The sequence below is a fragment of the Mirounga leonina genome, unplaced genomic scaffold, assembly GCF_011800145.1.
Source record: "Mirounga leonina isolate KUSES-001 unplaced genomic scaffold, KU_Mleo_1.0 Mir_53, whole genome shotgun sequence".
Lineage (NCBI taxonomy): Eukaryota > Metazoa > Chordata > Mammalia > Carnivora > Phocidae > Mirounga > Mirounga leonina.
The window spans coordinates 82,424,489-82,437,939 of NW_023270807.1; the positions used below are offsets into that span (position 1 = coordinate 82,424,489).

Sequence of the window (13,451 nt, forward strand, 5' to 3'; positions counted from 1 at the left end):
TTGAGCATAGCATAACATATAGACTTATCGAATCAACTATGTTGTACACCTGAAACTAATGTGACATTGTATGTCAATGATACTTCAATTAAAAAAGAAAAAGAAAAAAATAGCAAAGTCTTTCCCCCCAAGGTAAATAGTCAATAATCTCAAGCATTCTTCATGTGACCTAATTTCTTTTCAAAATTTATTTTATTTTATTTTTATTTTCTTATTGAAGTATAATTGACCTACATTATATTAGTTTCAGGTGTACGATGTAATAATTCGGTATTCATATATTGCAAAATGATCTCCACAACAAGTCTAGTTAACATTATCAAAGTACATAGTTACAGAATTTTTAAAAGTCAGAACTTTTTATGTTAATCACCATACATTAAATCATTAGTTTTTGATGTAGTGTTCCATGATTCATTGTTTGTGCATAACACCCAGTGCTCCATGCAGTACGTGCCCTCTTTAATACCCATCACCAGGCTAACCCACCCCCCCACCCCCCTCCCCTCTAGAACCCTCAGTTTGTTTCTCAGAGTCCATAGTCTCTCATGGTTCGTCTCCCTCTCCAATTTTCCCCCCTTCATTTTTCCCTTCCTACTATCTTCTTCTTTTTTTAACATATAATGTATTATTTGTTTCAGAGGTACAGGTCTGTGATTCAACAGTCTTACACAATTCACAGCACTCACCATAGCACATACCCTCCCCAATGTCTATCACCCAGCCACCGCATCCCTCCCACCCCCCACCACTCCAGCAACCCTCAGTTTGTTTCCTGAGATTAAGAATTCCTCATATCAGTGAGATCATCCAATACATGTCTTTCTCTGACTGACTTATTTCACTCAGCATAATACCCTCCAGTTCCGTCCACATCGGTGCAAATGGCAAGATTTCATCCCTTTTGATAGCTGCATAATATTTCAGTGTGTGTGTGTACCACATCTTCTTTATCCATTCGTCTGTCGGTGGACATCTTGGTTCTTTCCATAGTTTGGTTATTGTGGACATTGCTGCTATAAACATTGGGGTGCACGTACCCCTTCGGATTACTACTTTTGTATCTTTGGGGTAAATACCCAGTAGTGCAATTGCTGGGTCATACGGTAGTTCTGTTTTCAACTTTTTGAGGAAACTCCATACTGTTTTTTTTTTTTAAGATTTTTTTTATTATTATTATGTTATGTTAATCACCATACATTACATCATTAGTTTTTGATGTAGTGTTCCATGATTCATTGTTTGCGTATAACACCCAGTGCTCCATGCAGAACAAGCCCTCTTTAATACCCATCACCAGGCTAACCCGTCCTCCCACTTTGAAAGAAAGAGAGTGTGCGTGCGCGGGAGGGAGAGAGAGTGCAAGAGAGCGAGCATGAGCAGGGGGAGTAGCAGAGGGAGAGGGAAAAGCAGACTCCCTGCTGAGCAGGGAGCCCAATGTGTGACTCTGTTGGAGGACCCTGGGATCCTGACCTGAGCTGAAGGCAGATACTTAACCAACTGAGCCACCCAGGCACCCAATATTTTATTTTATTTTTTTAAAGATTTTATTTATTTGAGAAAGGGACAGAGAGAGCATGGGGGGTGGGGGGTAGGGGCAGAGGGAGAGGGAGAAGCAGACTCCCTGCTGAGCAGGGAGCCCAACATGGGGCTCAATCCCAGGACTCTGAGATCATGACCTGAGTTGAAGGCAGATGCTTAACTGACTGAGCCACCCAGGCACCCCCTCATGTGACCTAATTTCTAATTCCCATATTTCCACTGATCAATATTCTTAAGTTTGAAATATCCCTTTCAAAATGTGGCACCTAGAAAAGACCGTATTACTCAAAGTGCCCAGTTCAGGGGACAGCAGTACCTCTCGTTCCTTTGGTCTGTCCTCATATTTTACACCTGAGAATACTTTAATGTTTTAAACAGATCTCGCTATTAGCTCATCATCAGGTCCCCTATTCAGTCAACCACAATCTTGGGCACCTTTGTATGACTTGAACTTCTCTTGCATCAGGTGTCTCAGCCAGCCCATCTTGACTTGGTACAGTTAACTGGTGGAGAAGCTTGCTGGTCCGCAGTGATTGCTTTTCTTTTATAAGTGCCCACACAAACTGTGTTTTATAGGGAGTCTCAAGCATTTCCCTCCATGGTTTCTCGAGATCACATTTTTTCCCTTTTTCTGAAAATAAAGATACTTTCCCATCTGGGACTGGAGATTTTAACTCATTTAAGTTTTCTTGTAACCTTCTGTTCTAATTCCAATTTCCATTTTCTCTCAGCAGTGTATGTTTTAACTTTTCCAAAACAGAGCATCCCACTTAGACAAGACAAAAGCAAAAGAGAAGTTGAGTGGCAGTCCTGTGGGCTGGTGTACAAAGACCCAGAGAACATCAGAGCTAGAAGAGACCTTAAAGGTTCTGACTCTTAATTTACACATTGGAAAACAAAGCCCTAGAACGTACCTCATGGCCTGTGATCACACACATTATTGATAGTTGGCACTAAAACCCAGATATCTAAATTCCAACAGCTATCTCTCCTTCTCTTGTACTTTATAATTATTTACGCTATGTGGTCATAATTACATTTCTTAGAATTTCCATCCCTACTGAGTTATATTTTTACAGTTTCAAACCATGGGACTATACATATCTTTTAATTTGATTTCTTTCTCTTATTTTCATTCTTTGTGTGGAGAGAAGCTTTTTAAAGGTGACTAAAAGTTAGAGGTTTGACAATTTATAACACAATCTGTTAAGAGCCTACTAAATGCAAAAATGAATACGATATCATCATTGCTAGCAAGGGAGAGACAGAGAAGCAGATCTGAGAAATCAGACATTAATATAAATGACAGTGAGCGAGTATGGGTGGAGGTCAGTTGGGATAAGTGTGGAGTGTGGGCTACAAACACAAACTGCTAGTTTTCAAGATTGAAAATTGGAAACATGGCAGGGTCCCATTAAACGCCATCCAAACAAAATGATTAGTGGTTTCTGGAAGTGTAAAAACAGGTCTATAAAATGCAAATTTTAATATGTCATCACATTCTTGTACATAAAATCTTTCAATTGAAACAATACAAAATGATGATGACATGTCGTAAGTATGGAAAAAACAGGATATAAAGCCATACATACTGCATAATCACATCTACATCAACAGATAGAAAAATGCATTAAAAAAACCCTTGCAAGAAATATATCAGATGCTAACAGCAGATGGATTATGGACTAGAGATGATTTTCATCATCTAAAAGAAAATTCTTACATGTGTTTTATTTTCATAACTTTTTTAAAAAGAGAAATCAAAAGCGGTGGCTTTCAACCTTTATTCCTCTGCAACATCCCACTAGATAGCTGATTTCCCCTCTGGGGAAGTGCGACGTGGTGAATGGCCCCCCTCACGCCCTCCACGTTGGGGGCCACTAAGGAAGCATACTGGCCTTTACTCCAGTGGTCTGGAAACTGGGCCTGCCCACCTGCCCTGCCATAGCCCACCTACTTTTACTCAGTGGACTCTGTCGGGTTACTTGTCCTCTCTAAATGTAAGACTGACCCATTGAAAAATAAGGAGGATACTATCTACCTGCAAGGATTATCGTGAGGCAATAAATGATACAATGTATACAAAGCACTCAGCACATTGCCTGGCTCACAGTAACGCCTCATTCTTCTGTGGGAATAGTTAGCTTTTCACATTTTTAGGGGGAGAGCAAATGCCAGGAGAAAAGGGGGTGAGTATTCCACGTTTCAACAATTACAGACTCCAGGGGCGCCTGGGTGGCTCAGTCATTAAGTGTCTGCCTTCAGCTCAGGTCATGATCCCAGGACCCTGGGATCAAGCCCCGCATCGGGCTCCCTGCTCAGCAAGGAAGCCTGCTTCTCCCTCTCCCACTCCCCCTGCTTGTGTTCCCTCTCTCGCTGTGTCTCTGTCAAATAAATAAAATCTTTAAAAAAAAAAAAAAAAAAACAGATTCCAGTAGGATATGGCTATTGTAGCTCCAGTCTCACATCATTTTCCTTTCTCACCATCTTCTTCCCTTTTTCGAATCAGAATTTAGATTGTAAGAATGTAGTTAAGAACTAAGACAAGTTAATTCCTGATGTAGGAACTATCCTCTCTTTGTTCTAGCAGAGTGGACAGAAACGATCCTCTATTCTCGGTCCCCTTCTTCTTCTCCTTTACACCATCACACCCCTCCCTGCCAACATCTTACACCATGAGGATGGCATTCACTAGACCCCAGTGCAGTTTCAGGGTATCCTGAGAAAGCCCTGGCCCATGAAATGGACTATGTCAGTCCCATCATTAATATAGGCCAAAACGCCATTGATCAGAGGGCATTGTATGTATATTATCTCATTTGATGGTGTGGTAGCCCATCTTCCCTTTATGCTTTTCTCTTATTCTTTGGCCCATTTAGAGCTGGATTAAATATTTCTACATATTGTATTTGTGGAGATTTCTCAGGGAGGGTGGTTGGGTGGGGTTAGGGAGGACTGTAGACTTCTACAAACACCATCTGCAGGTATATAGGGTGTTTATACCAAGTCTTTATAACCGGCATGGCCTGTGCGGATTTGTATACAATGAACTGGTTGTATTTTTTTTACTTGAAGCTCGTTGGAAAGTTGAATTTTGAACCTTGAAATCTGAAATGTGAACACTAAGAACAGTGATATAAATAGCCATGAACAGTCCCTGTGTTGTTAAGGGCTTTGGAGAGTTGGGGGAAAGAAGCGGGCAGAGAAGGAAAGAATAGACCAAAAGGAAGCTATTTCTCTAGCAACTTTAATACTACAACTTTAAAAGCTAAGCACAGTCCATGCCAAAGGATGAATCAGTTGGACACTGATATGTATTTAAAGGGAAAACACACATTTTCCATACCACAAGAAATCTCCATTCAGGCATTAGTGTGTAAATATTACTACAAATGCCCAATATTTACCAAAAGAGCTCCTGTGCAGGGTGGTAACATAATTCACTTTCTCGATAAACAGCTTGAGTAGGGATTTTATATTTCAGAACATTAAAGTCAGTGCTGTAAAAAGTATCTTCCACTTAGTATTCATCCATTAAAAAAGAGCATCACAAAGAAACCTCCAAATTCTCAGATGTGATTTTAGCCCACATTTTTTAGAGGGATTACTGACTCATGAAAGAAGAAAATGATGCAGTTTTTATGATCATTCACTCGGTGCTTTCAAGAACAAAGATGCCAGTTTTGATAAATGCAATTTAAATCTCTGTTCTGCACCAATCTGAATTCAAGGAACACTTGCCTACCAATCACATGCTACTCTGAAGCCAATAACTCATGTCCAAGTGTCAGCCAACAAACAGCAGTTGGAAATGACCACTGCTTTAGTCTGACCGGAGATGGAGTAACTGTGAGGTGAAAAAGTTTTCACTGTTACTAATCTGTGGCGTGATCCATTTGCCTAAGCTCGGCTTTAGGAAGCGTGGCTTCCTTCACAGTCCTCTCCAGCTATGCCACTGCTCTGATCAGCACGTGCACCGCCACATTCAGACCTCCCCCTTTCCACCTCCCCCCCCCCAAATCCTGTCTGCCCACAGCTTGTCACCTGCCAAACAGAGACAAGCAAGCACACCGTGTCCTCCAGATCCCATTTCCCCCCCTTATGCACTAGCAGTACTTCAAAGAGCCCCCACAAGGTGGCAGGATTGTAACATGTTGAGATTGATGAGCCTGTGGGGTTTTTGTTGTTTTTTTGTGTTTTTTTTTTTTTTATTGTTGTTTTAATACATTTCAAAGATAAGTGTTTCCAAAATAATACAGGTAAAGTATCACATCCATAAAGATGATGCCTTCCCTCCAGCTCACATTAGTTTGGTGGAGGAATTTGTCTTGCAACCATCATTCTTTTTCAAAGCTTCCTTAGAGGGGCACCTAGGTGACTCAGTTGGTTAAAATCAGGCTCTTGATTTTGGTTCAGTTTGTGAACTCCGGGTGGTGAGATTGAGCCACCTGCTTCCCCCCCCACCCACCAGGCTCTGTGCTCAGCACAGAGTCTGCGTGTCCCTCTCCCTCCCCCTGCTTGCACTTTCTCTCAAATAAATAAATAAAATCTTTAAAAAATTTTTTTTAAAAAAAGCTTCCTTGGAATTACCTCATTAGAAGACCCTTTTTCTTACCCATTTGATTTCTCTAGGAAGCATAAGATCATCTTATTTATGTGCAAACCACGGGGTACTTTCTGTTCCATCTCACAGATTCACTTTAAGATATTAGAGGGAGAAAAAAACACAATGCTTGAGCAGTGGGAGGAGCAGGGGTCCTCTGAAGGGCTCTAGGGAGAGGGGGGAATCACTGGGGTCTGTGCCCTCCTGCATGTGTCCCAAGTTCAGCCTGGTTTCAGACTCACCCAGGGGAAAGTGAGGCAGCGCAGACAAGATCCAGTCCTACTTGCCTTTAACCAAATGAGAGGAGAAGGCTACATGTTCACCAAAAACATTATGGGAAAATTGTCTTCCCATTTATTTTTTTTTAAGATTTTATTTATTTATTTGACAGAGAGACAGCGAGAGAGGGAACACAAGCAGTGGGAGTGGGAGAGGGAGAACCAGGCTTCTCGCCGAGCAGGGAGCCCGATGTGGGGCTCGATCCCAGGACCCTGGGATCATGACCTGAGCCGAAGGCAGACGCTTAACAACTGAGCCACCCAGGCACCCCTGTCTTCCCATTTAAATCCAAAACTACATATAAATAAAAATTCTCCTCTACTAGCATTTCTCGGTCCTCTTCCAACTGCCAATTTTATAAAGGAAGGTGATAGATGTTTTATTCAAGATATATTCATAATATCCATCCTGTTGCAAATTGATGATATAAAAGATCAATCTGGGTGTCCTTAACATACAATGAACTTAGCATATGGGTTTTAGACTTTGAGGTTACCTAGTAGAGTGACCTGTTTGTTATCACTCTCCTACAACATTGGCCAGTATGAGGATACTGTTTTATTAGCCACCATTTCTACCTGCCCCTCAAGATCCACCTGTTATAAAAGTGAAGCAGGAACTGGTCTTCTTCCTCAATTTCCAGTGGGTGTGTCATGTAATGCTTCTTAGAAGAACCCTCACGAAGTCCCTGTCCTTTTCTGGTCAAAGGTTTTCCTAAAATAACGTAAGCAGGGTCTTCTGCATCTAGAAGATCTGACAGTATGTGATAGAAAACTGCTGATCAGCTCAGGGCCAGTGCTGGAAATCTCTGTCCAGTCCACCAGCAAGCAAGCTTCCCGTGGCGTTTGGGCCTCAGTGCCCAAAATATATAAAGACAAAAGTTCTCCATGACCTACAGCTACTACCAATAAAATACCTAATCTTTATAATCACCACTTGGATCATTTAAAAAATTATATTAGAAAAGTTATTTTATATTAATATTTGTATGTAGTAACGAGACGAGTGACTGCAATGATTAACAATAACAACCTGCTGGTGGTTTTCTTTTTGGCCACACATCATGGTTCCCTAATTCCTCAGCATCCATTGACTTTTCTGATCTCCCAGTTTTCAGAGCTGACGGGTTAGAGATGTTTTAGCCAAATTTTGCCCCTGATGGACTCACAGCAGGGAGGATTCGCTTAGAGATTTCAGAGGAGGACTGCAGGCTACTAATGTTTGTAGCAGTGGGCCTCTGTACAGGAAATAGGGTGAGAGGTTGATAAATGATCCCAAGGCTATTAATAGCGTCATGGCTGGCTGAGACATTAAGCTACCAAAGCCTTCCCATTTGGGCTCTTTTTACAGGCAGTGTAATAAGAAAGGGGCCACATGTTGATTCCAAGAGAGGCCATTCAGCTGTGCAAATAAATAGCATTTTCCTGCTCTACCCACTGGGTTTTTGCATATCTGTATGAATTTCTGCCACAGTTTGCTCTTTGTAATTGACCATCTCCTGGGAAGCAAGGAGGGAAATACTTCCATGAAGACCAATTTTACAGCATTTCAAACACTTAAAGTCTTTTACCTGCTGGAGCAGCGTGCTCCGTTTGACTAAGCTCAAGAGAAAAGAGAACAAGGCTTTTCCTCATCAAGTAAGAATGTCCTGTGCGCTGATGATTCATCTCATCTTCTATCTGAGAAGAACATTCTGCCATCAAAAGCTTGCCTTGGGCTGTTTGAGAACCTCTGCTGAGTCAGCGCTCACTGGGGCAGTGGCCCATCCAAAGCTATTAAGTGCAGATCTTAAAAACAGATGTGTTGTTTGAGAGTGTGCAGGTTATTTATTTTCTCACGTACTGCGTGTTCTCAAAGACTGCCGAAGCAGCCTGCACTTCAAGCTCTTTTGTGAAAAGAGAGAACAGAGAAAGGAATTATGACTTTGGTAATTTGAGGAGCCTTGATTATCTACTGAGCTAAGGGTTATGCTTATGTCCAAACACGGTCCACCCAACCAGGACTGGCTATATCATTTGCAGGGTCCAGAGCAAAATGAAAATGCAGGGCCCCTTTTACAAAAAAAAAGTATTAAGAAACTCAAGATGGTGACAGCAGAGCATTAAACCAAGTAAGCCAGCCCTGCACCGAGCTCTCCCTCCTAAGAACCCCAGGAAGTGGATCTTTGAACAGTGACAGTTGAAATGGTATATGGTGGGTTACATTAAAAATGTACTGGGTTGCCTAGCAACTGGCTCAGGGCCTAAATGGCCTGACTTGCAAGTTTAGATACACCATCTTGAAAGTCTAAATTCATGGAAGCCTTCTAGTAGATGGATAATTTTCAAGAAGAAGTAATATAGTGGGAGACAGAAATGGGGAGGGCAAGAAGGAACACATTTTTCTACTCTTATAACTTGGTGGCTAGCTTGTCATTTTCCCCGTCCCATCTTCAAAGACTATAACTCTTCATAAGTAAGTAAACATGAAAAGGAAACTCCAGTTTTCTCAGAAACATCAACAGTTTTTTTTTTCTTAGAGGGTAATGAAAACATGAATTGATCAATAAATATTTTTGAGCATATTGATTTGGCAATTCAAGGGTGCACTATAAGAAAACGGATTCCCACTCACTAAATATTTCATAGGAAGTGTCTACTATGTGGTAGAGTACGGAGATAAGTAAGAGACCATTTTTCTTCTTAAGGAGCTTCAATAAGATTACACAAGAACATTAAGCGAAAATAAAATAACTAGATAACAGGATTAAATTTTTAAAGAGCAGAGTCCATAATCTCCTCTTTCTCTCCTGGGTAATTTTGCAGGGTCCTTGTGCAGCAGAATCAGAACCAGCTCTTTTATTAGGGAGCAAGCAGTTTGGGCTTTCGAGAAATAGCCACACTGCAATTGCTTTTGATGACACCAAAGTTAAAAACCGGTATGTATTATTCTGAGATATTGGAAAAGAACTGATAAATGGAAGAACTGAGTATTTGCACTTATTCAAGTTTTAATCAACTACACTTATTTAATGCAGTAAGCCTTTTAATTCACGGAGTACAATAGAGAATCGAATTCTAGTGGCCTGAGCCTGCGGAGCTCAGTTTTGGAAATCAGCAGGAAAAGTGGATTTGGAAATCACCTGGAAAGTCCTCATCTCAGAGAACATTTTACTGTCCTTTATGAAAATTCCCCTACGGGATCAGAGGCAACTTAATCTCAGAATAAGAATGCTTCTGTTAGGTAGCGGGAGGGGAAGAATGAAGCGGGGGAAATCGGAGGGGTAGACGAACCATGAGAGACAATGGACTCTGAAAAACAAACAGGGTTCTGGAGGGGAGAGGGGGGAGGATGGGTTAGCCTGGTGGTGGGTATTGAGGAGGGCACATTCTGCATGGAGCACTGGGTGTTATGCACAAACAATGAATCATGGAACACTTCATCTAAAACTAATGATGTAATGTATGGGGATTAACATAAGAATAATAATAATAAAAAAAGAATGCTTCTGTTTTTCGGTTTTATTTTGCATGCTTTCTTTCCGCAGCCTCACAATTGAGTTTGAAGTGCGAACGGAAGCTGAATCGGGCCTGCTTTTTTACATGGCTCGGATCAATCACGCGGATTTTGCTACCGTTCAGCTGAGAAATGGATTGCCCTATTTCAGTTATGACTTGGGAAGCGGTGACACCCACACCATGATCCCCACCAAAATCAACGACGGTCAGTGGCACAAGGTAATAATAGTCCATGGGAGGTTGGCCGTGTCCCCTGAGGGGGATGCCGGGTGGCAGCCCCCGGCCTTCCCCGGGTGCAGATACAATGTTGCCAGTGTAGATCCTGACCCTGCTGCTACTGGAATGTGGCTGAGGCTAAAAATAAAGCCAGCGCCACAGACAACAGTTGCCCAGCCTGCGGAAATGTAATCGGACCCGGGTGGGTTTATGTTCGAGCACTCACATGCGGCATCGTGGTACCACAAGGTGCCGTTATTACCATACCGCTGTGGTTCCCAAACATCTGTCCACAAACCAGGGCCAGGTAGTTGAAGACATGCTACTCTCAGTGAGAAATGTGGGACGATGGAGCATGTTAATCTTAATTAGTTCTATGTCTTCAATGTAAAGGAGTAATATTTATCCTGAGATTATATGTTCTTCCTTTTAAAAGGTGCTAAAATGGCCTCTCTTTTATGAAGTAATATTTGACGAACTTAAAAGCTGGGAAACTAAAATGGGCCCTAACACTTGCCCTCCCCTCCCCCATCACACCCCATACTGGTCTGTGAAAACCAAGAGTCTGAGACTCTGCTAGATCATGTTTAAAGGGCTCTAGGGCCACATTTCCAGCGATAGCCATTTGGAACAACTTTTAAAACATTGGCCTTACACCCAGAAACTGGTACTATTATGGGCACAGAAGGATCATCTGCCACCTTACTGTCCTCTTTGGCATGACTGCAAATAGGTAATATACTGCCTGATTAAAATGAAAACTCAGAATTTGTTTCTGCACCTGTGATCGCCTATTCAGTAAAGCTTCCCTCGGTCGACCAATAAAATGTTTAATTTTGAGAGTTTGATATTATTAGGTGGTGGATTTTATATATTAACATACTGTGACTTGGCATATCCTATAGAAAGTCAGAGAACCTGAAAAAATACAATACAAATGCAAAGTCAATCAATTTGTTATCTTGGAAATGAGAAATGGAATCTTCCTATTTGCCTGGGAGCTTATGAGTAGCAAATACAGATCTTCATGAAGGAGCTCTCACTAAGGCTTATTCTCCTCTCTGGCTAATAGAATAAACATGACACTTGAAAAACTGACATATTGTTGGTCCACAATGCGTCTGGGATTAAGAAAGAAAGTTTAAATACTATAAGCAGCCAAGTTAAGGAGGGATTTATTTTTGAAGATTTTTTTTTAAACAATTGCTTCCCAAACCAGAACAGATAAGTGTAAAATGAGGTCTTAATTATTCTAATCCTGATGTAGATTCATTTTAAACCATCATTGTACTCCAACATTAGACTGGGCCACCGTTCCTTTTCCTAAACTCAGACCGAAGTTTTTTATGCCCAAGCCAGTCTTGACAACCCCTGATTTCGCCCTGCCCCCAAAGAGAATTCACCCCACTGCTGTAATTTCAGCATCAGGGAGCTGTCCGTCTTCCTCCCTCCCTTTGTACCAATCACGGCTGCCGTGGAAACGGCTGTGCAGCCTTGATGTGCGGCCCTTCCTTCCATTCCGCGTGAGAAGTGCCTATTAGGCAGAGGGATGTAGCAGATCTGAAATTGTGCAGGGGAGACCAGGCTTAGCTCAAACAAATGCATGTTTAAAACCGGACATGAATTTTGCAGCCCACTTAATTCAGGACCGAGCTCTCAATCGGCAAGGCTCCTGACAACATGCATGCCTCCTGATACATAGGCTCCCTTGGCAACCTATAGCAAAGTCTTTAATCTAAAACTCACCCAGGATGATTTTGTACCCTTTTGGAGATGGTAGTCACGGAAAAGACAGAGTGTGGGATATTCTGTAAAAACTGGTTTAATTTCACATGGATTTCACACGTATTAGGCACTTAGTAAATTCTTTCATTTTTCCTGACGAATATCCAGAAAGTTCCTACATCTTACACTCTGCGTATTTGAAATTTATCCATGATTGGCTTTAATGAGTCTTCTTCTTTTTATAGATTAAGATTATGCGAATTAAGCAAGAAGGAATTATTTATGTAGATGATGCCTCCAACAGAACCATCAGTCCCAAGAAAGCGGATATCCTGGATGTTGTGGGAATGCTGTATGTTGGCGGGCTACCCATCAACTACACTACCCGAAGAATTGGTCCAGTAAGGGTCTAATTTATTTATCTGTGTGTGTGTGGCTTAAATAACTGCCTGAGTCATGTATATATGTTGAATTACTAGGTCATATTGGCCCCTGATGACTTAGAGATGAGTAGGAAATTGTCTTTTCTGAGAAGTGACAGGTTTTCTAGATAGATTTGACTAGGAGAGGTAATATCACCAAACAGAGTGTCGACCCTGGAGCCAGACTCCCTAGGTTTGAATACCTATTAACTAGCTGTGTGGTCTGGGGCAAGTTACTTAATCTTCCTTTGACAAAGTTCCCTCTTTTGTAAAATAGGATAATAGTACCAAACCAGCAAGGTTACTGTAAAGATTAAATGAGGTAATATATTGAAAGTGTTTGGAAGAGTACTAAGCATATAGAAAGTACTGGAAAACAAGGAAGATAATGTTGATGGTATTGTTTCAGAACTAGAGATTTCACAAATATTGAGAGATGCAGTATTTAAACTACATTTGTCCAATACTGTACTACAGTATTCAGAGTACAGTACAGGATTCAAAATTTAAAGTCCTCACAATTTTATAAACCAGTGTTCACAAAATAATGTTTTGTCAGACCATGTGTCTGGGTTTCCTTTGGAAAGCATGATTTTAAGAAATACAGGGGATCAATGTTCTTAGAGAACATATTAGAAAGAAATGTATTACATTTCTATACTCAGAACATGTGATAATGCAGAGCTGTTCTTCATCAAAGACATCTGTTCACCACAGTTGTAATTCTCAGCATCTGGCTCCCCTTGTGGGTGATCAGTAGTATGCTCCTTTCATAGCTATTGGATAAGCTACCCAGGCCTATCAAAATGAGAGTCTCTGGAGAGTGGCAAGAGTGATTAACATGTGTCCCTAAAATCAGATGAAATATAGTGGAGCAGAGTATGATTGAATTATATCCATGGTCCCTAAACTCTGAACTTGAAAGTTTGCATGAAGCATTTAAAGTGTATGTGCATTTTCTTAGGAAAGAGTTCACTGCTCTCATTAGATTTTCATTAAGGAAGAAGCACTAAGCCAAACTTAATGATCTTTTCAAATAGAATTTGAAATTAGATTATGACAAAATGTATATATATAGTAAGGTTACTAAACTATTAATCGAAACATAAGGGGCTAATTAAAAATTTGTTTAATTGTATAATTGACACACAACGTTACATTAGTTTC

At 41.0% G+C, this 13,451-nt stretch overlaps 1 protein-coding gene across 1 annotated transcript in view; it reads left to right on the forward strand.

The window, feature by feature from the left end:
• LAMA2 (laminin subunit alpha 2) overlaps positions 1-13,451 on the forward strand; it is a 617,443-nt gene that overhangs the window by 584,679 nt on the left and 19,313 nt on the right. The window contains exons 59-61 of the mRNA XM_034990595.1: positions 9,229-9,341; positions 9,951-10,140; positions 12,108-12,263. Coding sequence (XP_034846486.1) covers positions 9,229-9,341; positions 9,951-10,140; positions 12,108-12,263 — 459 coding nt within the window. The remainder of the gene's footprint in view (positions 1-9,228; positions 9,342-9,950; positions 10,141-12,107; positions 12,264-13,451) is intronic.